Source organism: Hyaena hyaena, unplaced genomic scaffold (assembly GCF_003009895.1).
Source record: "Hyaena hyaena isolate Hyena2069 unplaced genomic scaffold, ASM300989v1 scaffold_664, whole genome shotgun sequence".
Classification (NCBI taxonomy): Eukaryota; Metazoa; Chordata; class Mammalia; order Carnivora; family Hyaenidae; genus Hyaena; species Hyaena hyaena.
Window position 1 is genome coordinate 601,000 of NW_024081298.1, and position 14,356 is coordinate 615,355.

Genomic DNA, 14,356 nt, shown 5'->3' on the forward strand with positions numbered 1-14,356 from the left:
ACTTTTCTTTATCCCAGCTAACATAATGGTTGGTTTGTGTGACAATTTCTACAACACAGATTCACTTAAAACTTTTTAAAAACAGCTCATAGTCTAGTGTCTCAATATGGGCCACATAATGCACTGGGTTTCTGATTTCATATAACATGATATTTGAAATGTTTTGAAAATATGGTCACAGGAAAGAGTGAGAGTCATTAATCTCCAATAGTTAATCCTGGTCCCATCTTAATGTCTGTTTTTTGAATTAAGGACTACACTTATTTATTGAATTGTTTAATCACCAACAATACATTTTAAAAACAACTTTATTATGTTTTCTGTCTCTTCAATTAGATTCTGAACTCCTTGAATGGGAGTGCCGGTCATATTCATTTCTTTTGTATCTGGCATATCCTCACTGTTCCATAAATATTTTTTGGTTGTCCATTTTTCTGAAATTCCCTCTAGCTCATCTTTTTGGACTTTTTCATGTCTTTTTCCTCCTTTACTTCTCCTGACTCCTTTAGAAATCTCACGCATTTTTTTTTTCATGCATGACTTCTCCTGACTCCTTTAGAAATCTCATGCATTTTTTTGTTGCATTTGAATATATTTCTCTCCAGTCTCTTGGGTAATTGGGTCTCCCTAACTACCTGGGAACTCTTTGATATACTAGGGAACAGGATGTACACATCTTCATAAGGACAGCACCAGGTGCAGTGCTATGTCATAAATGCTGACTTGCAATAGTAATTAAATGTAATTACAGGGGCGCCTGGATGGCTCAGCTGGTTAAGAGTCCATCTTTGGCTCAAGTCATGATCTCCTGGTTCATGGGTTTGAGCCCCCACATCAGGCTCTGTGCTGACAGAGCAGAGCCTGGAGCCTGCTTCAGATTCTGTGTCTCCTTCACTCTGTACCTCTCCCCCACTCATGCTCTGTCTCTCTCAAAAATAAACATTAAAAACAAAAAAACCCCAAAAAACAAAAAAGTTGGGTGTTCAACTGACTGAGCTACCCAGGTGCCCCCAAGAAATCCTACTTTTAATTGGAAATGTAGCCATTCAGAATGGTACTCATTTTTAATTAGGAGAAAAAGTAAAACTATGGATCCAAATGGACAAAGTTATTCTTTCCATAGATTTATTGAAATATAGGATAATATACTCTTTATTAAAATTTTTAAAACATTTATTTTTGAGAGACAGAGTGTGAGCAGGGGAGGGGCAGAGACAGAGGGAGACACAGAATCTGAAGCAGGCTCCAGGCTCTGAGCTGTTAGCAATGCAGCTAACAGAGCCAATGCAAGGCTTGAACCCACAAACTGTGAGATAATGACTTGAGCCAAAGTTGGATGCTTAACCACCTGAGCCACTCAAGTGCCCCAGCATAATGTATTTTTAAACATTTAAGCATAAAATATACACATAGCTTTAGGGTTGTGAATGTAAAAATAAATTTTTTTTTCAGACTGTTTTTCTTCAAAAATAATATTCCTTAGATATTCTAGGAAAATAAACCCTCCCCAAATTCAAAAAATTTTATTTTAATGTATCTAAAGTCAGACAATTACAGCCTTTATTAAAGCACACCAAAAAGTTGCATATAACTGGTGGTTTAACAGTGAAATTGGACCAGGTAAAAGTGAGTTGCCAAGACTTTCCTGGATAAAATCACCATTAGGAAAATATTGAATAAGTTTGCTAGTAATTTTGTTTGAAGAAATGCTTAAGGGTGAATGGTGTTATATGATCTCAAAAATGAGAAAAGCAGACTTGTGAGAACAGTATTTGTGAGGAGATAATTCACAGTTAATGATGTTGAGGAGTTCCCAAGGTTGTGCTGGGAGAGTCAGAGGGGTCTGTGTGGACAAAAGTAGAGGTTCCTGAGACATCTATCTAGTCTCTGCTCAGCTCTTAACCCCATTAGCCTCTACACTGAGTCCAATTTACATTTGCCTCTAACTATGAACCAATAGCATAAAACAGCACAGACATTGCATTATTACATGAGCTACAAAAGAATTCTCTCTACCTGTTACAGAATAAAAACCTAAAATCAATAATAATTATTAAAGAGGTACTTGGGTGCTTGGGTGGCTCAGTTGATTAAGTGACTAACTTCAGCTCAGGTCATAATCTCAGTTAGTGAGTTCGAGCCCTGGATCTGAGCTGTGCTGACAGCTCAGAGCCTGGAGCCTGCTTCAGATTCTGGATCCCTCTTTCTCTGCCTCTCTGCCTCTCTCTCTCTCTCTCTCAAAAATAAATAAGCATTAAAAAAAGAGGTTCTTTATGCTAATGGTGATTTCAAAGCCATGAATTTCATGTTTTATTCTGCACCTGCTCCCAGTTTCTTTCTTTGTCTCAATAAAGTGACATATGGCTTTCAGTTGTGCTTCCATTTGAAAATGTTTCCATATTTCTCTTGCAGTTCAGTCAGTCACATTAATGCTTTAGGTGACAAATATGAGGTGAGATATAGGTGAGCCAGTATGTATATTCTTCCTTTGTCATTTTCCTTTACATTGACATTTGGAATTAGCCTTCAAAAAAAAGCTAAAGGAAGCTGCTGGTTGATTATTTACTCTGGTCAGAGTAGTATCAACCTTGCTTATTCTAGTAGGTAGAATTGCCTTGGTAAGTACAACTTAGATATATAAAAGCTAGTGTTTATTTCATATGGGATAGATTACTTGACCATTCATCTTCTATCTTGGGGAATATCACTGTAAAGATATTGTAGAACAGAATGCATGGATAGCTGTTTAACTGAAATTAAACTTAGTTTATGTATTTACAATATCTGTCTCTGTAAAGGAATATTTCTCTTCATAAGTTTACTGATATCTTTAGTCAAGAAGTGCTTTCCATTGCCTCCCCTTATTTTGTATATGATTATTTCACTTAATTAGGTAGAATTTTTATTTAGTAAAATGTTATTGTAAATTTAGGGGATATAAACATAAACCCAAAACATATCTGCTGTTTGTAAATCTTTAAATTATTAAGAGTATTATATTTTACTACAGTTATAATATGGTTCTGAGAAGTTTCAAGTCATTCTTAACCTGAATCTTACTAATAATGATTTATGGAACCGCATGACTCTTGAGAGTCCATAGAATCTTAGGGTTTATCTGTTTTCTAGCCCTGTGATTTTAAGTCAGTTAGTAGAGTCCTTTGTGTATTTTTCTTCATACGTAAAATGAAGATAATGATAGATACTTACCATCATATGGATGTTAGAACCATTAAATGAGTTGATATTTATAAAGTGCTTAAATGACAGCCTGGGACATAATAAGTGTTCAATAGATGTTAGCTGCCATGTGATTAGTATTAATTTTTTGTCTTATGTAGAGGTTAAAATATTCTGTACCTAACAACTGGTGGATTGAGATAGCAAGTAAGTTTTTTTCATAATGATACTTTGTGGGGTTTTTTTTAGTATAGTTGACATTCCATTAGTTTCCAGGGTACAGTAGAGTGATTTGACAAGTTTATACCCTATGCTATGCTCATCACAAGTGTAGCTACCATCTATCACCAAACAATGCTATTATATTGACTATATTTCTTATGCTGTGCTTTTTATTCATGTGACTAACTCATGCCATAAGTGGAAGCCTGTATCTCCCCTCACCCATTTTGCCCATTCTCCAACCACTTCCCTTTTATCCACTGTCCATTTATTTTCTGTATTTATAGGTCTGATTCTGGTTTTGTTTTGTGTTTTGCTTATTTACTCATTTGTTGTTAGATTCCACATATGAATAAAATTCTATGGCATTTGTCTTCCTCAGTCTGACTTATTTCACTTACCATAATACTCTAGGTCTGTTCATGTTATTGCAGTGGCAAGATCTCATCCTTTTTTTATGGCTGAGTAATATTCCATTGCGGATGCACATATATATATGCACATTGCCACATCTTCCTAATGTGTCTATTGATGGACACTTAGGTTCCTTTCATATCTTGGCTATTGTAAATAATGCTGCCATAAGCATAGGGTGCATGCATCTTTTCAAATTAGTGTCTTTGTTTTCTTTGAGCAGATACCCATTAGTGGAATTATTGATTCATGTGGTATTCCTATTTTTAATTTTTTGTGGAACCTTCATACTGTTTTCCACAGTGGCTGTAACAATTTATACTCCCATCAGCAGTGTATGAAGGTTTCTTTTACTCCGTATCTTTGCAAGTGCTTATTATTTCTTGTCTTGTTAATTTTAGCCATTCTAATGAGTATGAGGTGATGTCTCATTATGGTTTCGATTTGCATTTCCCTGATTATTAGTGATGTTGAGCATTTTTTTGGTGTATGTATTTACTATCTATATGTCTTATTTGGAAAAATGTCTATTCAGGTCCTCTGCCATTTTTTTAATTGGATTGTTTGTGTTTTTTGGTGTTGAGTTGTAGAAGTTCTTTATATATTTTGGATATTTACCCTTTATTGGATAAATCATTTGCAAATATCTTCTCCCATTCAGTAGGTCTCCTTTTATATTGTTGATGGCTTCCTTTGCTGTACAAAAGCTTTTTATTTGGTAGTCCCAGTCATTTACTTTTGCTTTTGTTTCCCTTGCCTTAGGAGACGTATCTAGAAAAATGTTCCTGTGGCTGATGTCAGAGAAATTACTGCCTGTGCTCTCTTTTAGGATTTTTATGGTTTCAAGTCTCACATTTAGGTCTTAAATCCATTTGAGTTTATTTTTGTGTATGGGGTTAAGAAGTGGTCTAGTTTCTTTTGCATGTTTGCATGTCCAGTTTTTCCCAGTGCTGTTTATTGAAGAAACTATCTTTTTCCCATTTTATATTGTTTGCCTCCTTTGTCATAAATTAATTGACCATATAATCAGGTATTTATTTCTGGTATCCCTATTCTGTTCCCTTGATCCATATGTCTGTTTTTGTGTCAATACTATACTGTTTTGATTACTGCAGCTTTGTGTAGTATATCTTGAAACCTGGGAGTATAATACCTCCAGCTTTTTTTGTTTGTTTGTTTTCCCTCAAGATTGCTTTGGCTATTGGGGATCTTTTGAGATTCCATACAAATTTTAGTAGTATTTGTTTGAGTTCTGTGAAAAATGCTTGGTATTTTGGTATTTTGTTAAGAATTGCATTGAATCTGTAGATTGATTTGGGTAATGTGAACATTTTAACAATATGAATTATTATCCATGAGCATGGAATATCTTTTCAATTGTGTCATCTTCAGTTATTTCCATCAGTGTTCTATAATTTTCAGAGTACAGGTCTTTCACTTCTTTGGTTAAGTTTATCTCTAGGTATTTTATTCTTTCTGGTACAATTATAAATGGTCTTGTTTTCTTAATTTCTCATTCTGCTACTTTGTTGTTGGTGGATAGAAATATTAATTTCTAGGTATTAATTTCATATCCTTTAACTTTGCTGAATTCATTTATTACTTCCAGTAGTATTTTGGTAGGGTCTTCAGAATCTCCTATATTTAGTGTCATGTCCTCATCCGTGTAACCTCTTTACCAATATAGATGCCTCTTCTTTCTTTTTCTTGTCTGATTGCTGTGGTTTGGACTTCTAGTACTGTGTTGAATAAAAGGGGGGAGTATGGACAAAATATTTGTCTTGTTCATGATCTTAGAGGAAAAGCTCGTAGTTTTTTACCATTGAGTATGATTTTAGCTGTAGGGTGTGTGTGTGTGTGTGTGTGTACATACATACATACTCTAACCCTATTTTGTTGAGACTTTATCATTAATGGATGTTAGGTTTTGTCAAATGCTCTGCAACTATTGAGATGATCATGTGATTTTTATCCTTCATTTTATTGATGGTGGTGTATCATGTTGGTTTTTTGTGAATATTCAGCCATCTTTGCATTTCTGTAATAAATCCCCCTTGATCCTGGTGAATATTTATAATCTATTGTTGTGTGTGGTTTGCTAATATTTTATTGAGGATTTTTGCATCTGTGTTCAAGAATGTTGGCCTGTAGTTTTTGTGGTTTTTTTGTGGTGTCTTTGTCTGATTTTGGTGTCAGGGTAATGCTGTCTTTGTAGAATATACTTGGACATTTTTCTTCTTCTATTTTTTGGAATAGTTTGAGGAGAACAGGTATTAACTGTTTTCTGAATGTGAATCTATCTAGGCCAGAAGTTTAATTATTTTGATAGTTTTTGATTAGTGATTCAGTTTCTTTATAATCATTTTCTTCAGATTTTCTTTTTCTTCCTGTTTAGTTTTAGAAGACTGTGTATTTCTAGAAATTTATGCATTTCATCTTTCCATTTCTTCTAGATTGTCTTATTTGTTGGCATATAATTTTTCATAGTATTGTCTTATAATTCTTTGTATTTCTCTAGTTTTAGTTGTTACTCCTCTCTCATTTCTGATTTTATTTATTAGGATCTTTTTTTTTTTTTCTTTATGAGTCTGGCTAAGGATGTATCTATCAATTATATTTGTATTTTCAAAGAACCAGCTCTTGGGTTCATTGACTTTTTTTTTTTTTCCTACTGTGGAATTTAGTCTCTGTGTCATTTATTTTTGCTCTGATCTCTATTATTCCTTTTTTCTACTCACCTTTGGCTTTGCTTGTTCTTCTAGTTCCTTTAGGTGTAAGGTTAGGTTCTTTATTTGATCTCTTTCTTCTTTCTTGAGGTAGCCCCTTATCATTATGTATTTTCCTCTTAGAACTACTTTCACTGTGTTCCAAACATTTTGGATCATTTGTGTTTTCATTTTCATTTGTCTCCATGTATTTTTTAAATTTTATTCTTTGATTTCCTTTGGCCCATTAGTTGTTAGGATCATATTGTTTAGCCTCCATATGTTTGTGTTGTTTCCATTTTTTTCCTTGTGTTTTACTTCTAGTTTCATACCATTGCGATTGGAAAAGATAATATGGTTTCAGTCTTCTTAAAGTTATTGAGGTTTGTTTTGTGGCCTAATATGTGATCTATTCTGGAGACGTTCCAAGTGCATTTAAAAAGAGTGTGTATTCTGTTGTTTTTAGATGGAATATTCTCTATAAATCTGTTATGTCCATCTGGTCCTCTGTGTCATTCAAAGACACTGTTTCCTTTGTTGATTTTCTGCCTGGATGATCTATCCATTGATGTAAGTGGTGTGTTAAAGTCCTCTAATATTATTGAATTACCATCAGTTTCTCCCTTTATGTTCATTAATATTTGCTTTAGGTGCTCCAGGTTAAGTATATAGATATTTATAATTGTGATATCCTCATGTTGGATTGACCCCTTTATCATTATGTAATGCCCTTCTTTGTCTCTTGTTACATTCTTTGTTTTAAAGTCTACTTTGTTTGATACAAGTATTGCTATGCTGGCTTTCCCCCCAACCCCCACGTATATTTGCATGGTAGATGTTTTCCCATCCCTTCACTTTAAGTCTGTATGTATCTTTATTAGTATTATGTTTATTTACTTTGAAAGAGAATGAGTGGGGGAGAAGCAGACAGAGAGGGAGAGAGAGAGTCCCAAGTAGGCTCTGCACTGTCAGCACAGAGCCTTTAGGTCTTGATCCTACAAACCATGAGATCATGGCCTGAGCCTAAATCAAGAGTCAGATGCTTAAATGACTGAGCCACCTAGGTGCCTCCCCTCTATGTATCTTTAAATCTGAGGTGAGTCTCTTGTAAGCAGCACATAGATGGGTCCTGTTTTCTTTATAGATTCTGTCATCCTGTGTCTTTTGATTGGAGAATTTAGGCCATTTACATTTAAAGTAATGGTTGATAGATATTGCCATTTTATTAATTGTTTTCTCTCCTGTTTTTGTAATTCTTGTCTATTCCTTCTTGCTTTCCTTCTTTGTGATTGATGAGTTTCAGTAGTCTTATATTGGCTTTCTTTCTCTTTATTTTTTTGTGTATCTATTATAGAACTTAGGTTTGTGGTTATCATGAGATTCATATATAACATCCTACTAATTAAATAGCAGTCTACATTAATTTAGTGGTCATTTAAGTTCAAACACATTCTTTAAAAAAAAAACAGAAAAAGAAACAAACACCTTTTCTTTTCCTTTTTCCCCTTTATTTTACTCTCCCTTCCATGTTTTATGTATGTGTGATCATATTTTACATCTTTTTATTCATAATTTTCTTATGTCTACTTATGGCCATTTCTTTCCTACTTAAAGAGATCCCTTTAATACTTCTTATAAGACTCTTATCTTCTGTTTGGGAAACTCTTTATCTTTTCTTTAAATTTAAATGATATCCTTGCCAGATAGAGTATTCTTGCTTGTAGGTTTTTTTCCTTTTAGCACTTTGAATACGTCATGCCACTCCCTTCTGGCCTACAAAGTTCCTGCTGAAAAATCAGCTAATAGTGTTATAGGTTTTCCCTTGTAGGTAACTTTGTTTCTCTCTTCGCAACTAACTTTTATTCAGCGGAAATTCAAGATCTGTTTTTTCATGTCCACGTATTTGCAAGAGACTAATTCACTTAATTAATGCAGGAGATGTTTATTGAATTTATGCCATGGAATATATTAGGCATTTTGGAGAATACAAGATAATTTCACTCAAGATACTTTTATTTAAAATGCTTATTATAAGAGGCATCTGAGTGGCTCAGTCGGTTAAGTGTCTGACTCGATCTCAGCTCAGGTTTTAAGCTTAGGGTCTTCATTCAGTACAATTCCCAAGTTGGGCTTCATACTGGGCATGGACCCACCTAAAAATAAATAAATAAAAGTAAAATAAAATGCTTATTATGAGTAGGAAAGGTGACCTATGAGTAAGTGCTGAAGTATACCTAGAAGTGGTTCAGAAAATTGGCTTATTTGAGCTCAGTTAATCTTACATTTTGTAACAAATTGCACAGGCCATGTGTTTTTGTTCTTGAACAGGTTTCTGCATGTTTGTGCTGAGTTTGGTGAAGAAACATTATCGTCTGCAGTTTTATATGGTCTGTATTAACTATTATTCTGCAATCACTGTATATAATAAAAACACCTTTAATTTTCTTTCTTTAGTGAGAAAATCTAATCTGCTATTTGGTGTTTTGCCTAATGTGAAGGGGCATTTCAGTTTTGGTTGACTATTAACCACAAAAGGTTAAATTGTAGAATTTTTGAAGATTTAAAAATTTTAACTGTTTTCAAAGTTTCCAAAAACTCTTTCTTTGAATATTTTCAAAGGCTATAAAATTAAAATCAAGTACTTGAAGCATGTTCATTTGAACATTTTAATAAATTTAAACATTTAATAATATTTGAACATTTAGTAAGCCTGGAAAACATATACCATGTTTTTCTATAGGAAGTAGCTATGTTTATTTGTTCTTAGCCTGAGCATAAAGCGAACAGAACATATATTTTCTTGGTAATTGTGGTTAGTCACACAGTTGTTTGCATAATTCTTTTTGCCCTATGGTGTTCTTCTCACTGTACCATTGAACTATGTTCAGGGTTTAATGAAATTTATCACTGTGTATGATGAATGTTTCTTGTTTTCTTAAAAGTGGCTAATTATAAGATTGTAAAATGCAAAATATATAAATCCATGAATTTATGTATTAGTAAGGCTTATTTTGGATTTGGATATATTTCCTATTCTTTATGCTTTGCTTTTCTCCATTAAGACCTTTCGTTGAACATCATCACTAGGAAACTAGTATTTCTTAAATTTCTAATTTCTGGGGATCTTGAGAGGAGATTAAAATTCTCCATGAAAATCTAGAAATCATCAAGACACGTTAGAAATAATAGAATGTCCTATGAAAATATAAATGGTGCCTATCGGAAAAATTAAATATACATTTTGAAGCAATTAGGATAAAAGAGAATTGGATCTTTTATACAGATAAAAAACTAAACAAAACAACTTATATTATTTGCCAAAATGGAAAATAGGTTTATTATGAATAAATCAAAATCTTAAGAATTATGAACATTTTATAAAATTCTAATCAAAATTGTGAGACAAATGTCTAGAAACATTAGTTCTATATTCATATTCTCCTTGTACTGATGATGCTAAAAATTACTAAAGTAACATTTCTCAGGCTAGATGGACTTGGTGAAACACACAAGTCTTTGAAAATCTGAACTTGAATACTGTCATTGAATAATGCTGTGAAGACAGACTTTCAAGAATGAAAACCTGGCCTTTAAGGGTAATTGGTCCCTGCTGGTTTGAATTATTTGAACAGAAATAACTCTTTATGGGAAAAAGTTACAATAATGAGCTCTGAGAGAAAAATAGCTTTTAGCATTTTTTAATAACTTCAGAATGCAGAGTAAAATGTTTCTAAATTCTGTACCAACCACCATAACTTTCTCATTATCATTTTAATCTAATGATTCAAGATTACTGTATATTTTGTATATGTTTTTAAATTTAGTGGTGTATCTCAGTATTGTCAGCATTCCATTTGTGTATAAATTAAGATTACTTTGTTAAATGTCCTCATGGCTTTTAGGTTCCAGTAGGCACCAAAATGAATATAATTTACTAACAGCATTTATTTTGTATGACCCTGTCTTACAAAATTTGACTGAAAGTCATGCTAGAAATTTGTGTTTCAAAATTGCTATTGCTCCAGGGCTGCACTGATGCATTGTGCTCACTAATTGTTGTGTTGTTGGGCTATTAACAGTTCGCATGGACTCATGTCACTTTACTGATAACAGTCACTCAGTCACATCTTGTCATCCAAAATCTGTTTGAAGGCATGATATGGTAAGGGAACAGTATTATGCTGCTTTGTATTTATGTCCTAGCCTTATTAAAGCTCTTTCAGATTGGACAGTGTCTTGCAGATTTCTACTAAAATGTACTCTCTGTTGTTGCTCTGTGTCATTAAAATATCTTCCTGAGTTTTGCTTACCACTTGACACCTGAAGTCAAACGATTTGTTAACAACTTGAAAACCCTTTGTATTCGGGTTTCAAATAAAATGCAGGAAGTCCTCATAAAAGCTCCCACAATTAATTACATTTTCGGGTGTTACTACACCTTAATGTGGCTTTTTACAAAGCACACATAGACTTTAAAAAGAGTATATTATTTTTGTGGAATGCAAAAAGTACATTTGCTGACATGGTTGTCAGCAAACTGCTGGCAGTGTATTTCTCTGGGTGCAAGTTGGGTAGATTTTACTCCGCCTTCATACAGGAGTGGTGTCCCGATTTTAGATGGAGTTACTTGCTGAATAGCAGTGCCTTGCAGGTTCAGAAAGCATTTTTTGTTTGTTTAAAATTCTGAAAGTCACTAGTTAAAAATCAGAGTGGAGAAAAACTTATGCTTTAAGAAATCTGACCATTTTTTCCCCACATTCTTTTTAAGCCCATTAATTAAAATCTTTTACAGTTGATAGGTTTGATGTGAAGATAAAACCCTTCACAGCTCTGTGTTTTGTTTATACTGAGGTGTGTGTATAAATAGAATCAGACTTTTAATTGATGGGAAGCAGTTACTGAAATTAATAGGTTTTGTACAATTACTAGGTTTTAATGTAACTACAGGCTAAGGTAGAATTAAAATTGATTATTATTCCTGAGAAAGAATTTTTATTAAGAGCTTGGTATAAATTTATGAAGATTATACTGTGTCTAAACAGGTGACTCATTTCCATTCTGACAAACTGCTTTTTAAATTCTTTGTTCTATTATAACTTGTTCCTCATAAAACTAAAATTTGGAAGTCCATAGCTATAGAAATGGATTGCTTAATATTAAAATTAGATTGATTAATATTTTCCTTAGCAATATACTCCTGGTATGTTTATTTATAGATTTTGCTCTGCTGAATTGCTTAATGGGCAAATTTACTTGATACTTATTGTCTGTACTAATGTTTTGGCAAGTGTTATGTTCTGGATGAGGCTGCAGTGTAATCCAAGGGGCTGTTGCATTGGTTCAGTATGAGTCATTTACCTGTATAAATGTTTGCCACTTAATCATATGGTCTTTTATCTGATTTTCTTTAAGGTTCCTTGTTCCAATATCAAGTGTTATTTGCAATGACATAACTGCTTACCTCTTTGGATTTTTTTTTGGGAGGACTCCATTAATTAAGGTAATGGAACAACATCACAAGCAAGCCATTACCATAAGCTTAAATATTAGCCACTGTAGAAAATTTCCAACAGTTTGGTGCTGTTGCACATTTTCATTTCTGAGGTGCTTTGATTTTCCTTAGCAGTGTTTAACAGCCATAGTGTAGAGGCAGTAAGCCATGTTTCCCGGTGATCCCATCTGGATTCTTCATCAGGTATCCTGTTACCTCCTCAGTAAGGACCTGCCTCTATCACTTGTCCTCTTCCTTGTGAAGACGGCTCATTTCACCTTTTTGTCTGTTTTCTTTCGGTTAGCTATAGCACAGTTCTTCTTTCCTCATTCCCCAGCAACCCTACAAACAAGCCTTTCCTAGACTCTGCTCTCCCCTCAAGCTGTATCCTCTATCACCTCCTTTACCAAATTAAGAAAAGAAATGTTACACTTAATGACTTTCACATACTGCTGTCCATTTGTAAGACTTTTACACCCAAACTCATTTTGAAAAAGTTCGAGGCCCTACAATAAAATACTGATAATGCATATAGTAAGGGAAGATTCAGATAATGGAAAGGAAAATACACATGAAAAGACCATGTTGCTTTGCCTTAGATTTGGTTCTGCTTACATTCAGTGGGGGCAAAGAAAGAAATGAATTAAGTTATATAATTCTTATTTTGGGGAAGAAAGAAAGAAACTGATTCCTCATGGAAAAATAGACGTTTTACTAGAACTGATTACCTTTAAACAAACTTCTCATGTTAGAGCTTTAGATAAGATTCACCCCATTCAGATATTGGGAAAAGCCTTTAATAATATTCCCACAAATATGTTAGTTGGCTATTCTGATGTTACTATATGAAGGCAGTTTGGAGGGACTGAGACAATTGTGCAGATGCAAAAGCTGTTTTTTAAGAATGATACAAGAGTAGTTTAATTGTTCCCAGAGGAACACATGGAATTGCCTGTCCTTTAAAAAAAATCTTCCATAAATCCTTCCTCCCTAGAGGAGTCCAGCAGCATACAGAGTTAGGCAGAGCTGTAGGGATATTGGCAAGCAAGGTATATATTTTTTAAAAGTTTCTAAAGCTGCTGAAGCATCAGAGCAAGTGATTAAATATTCAAGCCTTTTGTACCAGATAAGTTGTTGGCTTAGGAAGCCTTCTGAGAGGCTGTAATGATTGTAGAAGAATCTTACTGATTTTGAACATAGATTTCTAGTGAATTTACCAGGTTGGATTAGTTGTATAATATACCCATATGTAATTAAGCAAGTTAACCCTTAAATCAATTTGATATAGGTCAATTTAATTTGAGAAGTTATCTTTAAAATAATCAGGAGGCACTTTTGAATTCGAGTCAACTCCTACTTCATGACAATAAGACTGAATTATCCTAGTAAATGGTGTCTGTCAGTCTCTGTGGCAGAATTGTTATCAGATTTGTCAAGATAACTATTAACCCTTTCGCTTTGGGTGTTATGAACATCATTAGGACAAGAGGTCTATAAAGAGATCATGTAGATTAGTCTGTCACCTGTTTCTGTTTGCAGAAACTTCTCTCTGATATTTATTTGGCTTCTGTCCCCACCCATCCACTGAAAGGGTCATCACAGAGGTCAACAGTTATCTCCTGATGACCAGATCCCCATACATCAGTCTATATCATATAGGGTACCTCAGGCAATTAGAGCTGTCCACTCCCAAATCTTTTCTTCCTGTCACTGCGTCACTGATTTCCAAAATTTCCTCGAGATTTCTCTGCCTGAAAGCCCCATTGACTGAGAAACAATAGCCGGAATCTGAAACAGTATCTATTATTAGAAGCACAACATGTTCCTTTCTTCATGGAGACAGACATAGATTGTGACCCAAGGGAAAAGGGTATGTGAATACTTGTGGGGCAAATACTGTATCTGGAGTGTTTTGCCATTTCAGAAAGAGGTCTGTTGAATGCATGGCATTTTTAAGAATATATGAAAATCTCATGTGCTACAATGTCCATGTTTTGTTTTACTCATTCTGGTTTTTGTCAGTAGTAGGTCAATACAGACCATATGTACTTGGAATGAATATATCTCATCCTTATTGCCAGAACCACCCTATTTTGGGGGTTTATATAAGCATAAAAGTCATGGGATGATGATTTCAATATAGAGTTCATAGTTCTTTGGGAAAGAAAAAAATAAATTGAGATTATTTATACAGAAACATATATTCACAGTATGTCAAATGTTTGAGGGTCTAAAATGTGTTAGATATTACTAGAGAAATTTATACAAATAAATCAGGATCATGGAATGAAGGAAAAAGGTTTGCAAAGCATTCCATCAAGAAAAAATTAAGGAGAGCTGTATA

At 33.9% G+C, this 14,356-nt stretch overlaps 1 protein-coding gene across 1 annotated transcript in view; it reads left to right on the top strand.

The window, feature by feature from the left end:
• Positions 1-14,356, top strand: part of CDS1 (CDP-diacylglycerol synthase 1) — a 72,815-nt gene that overhangs the window by 43,975 nt on the left and 14,484 nt on the right. Inside the window, exons 6-8 of the mRNA XM_039217083.1 lie at positions 8,850-8,908; positions 10,601-10,683; positions 11,934-12,021. Coding sequence (XP_039073014.1) covers positions 8,850-8,908; positions 10,601-10,683; positions 11,934-12,021 — 230 coding nt within the window. The remainder of the gene's footprint in view (positions 1-8,849; positions 8,909-10,600; positions 10,684-11,933; positions 12,022-14,356) is intronic.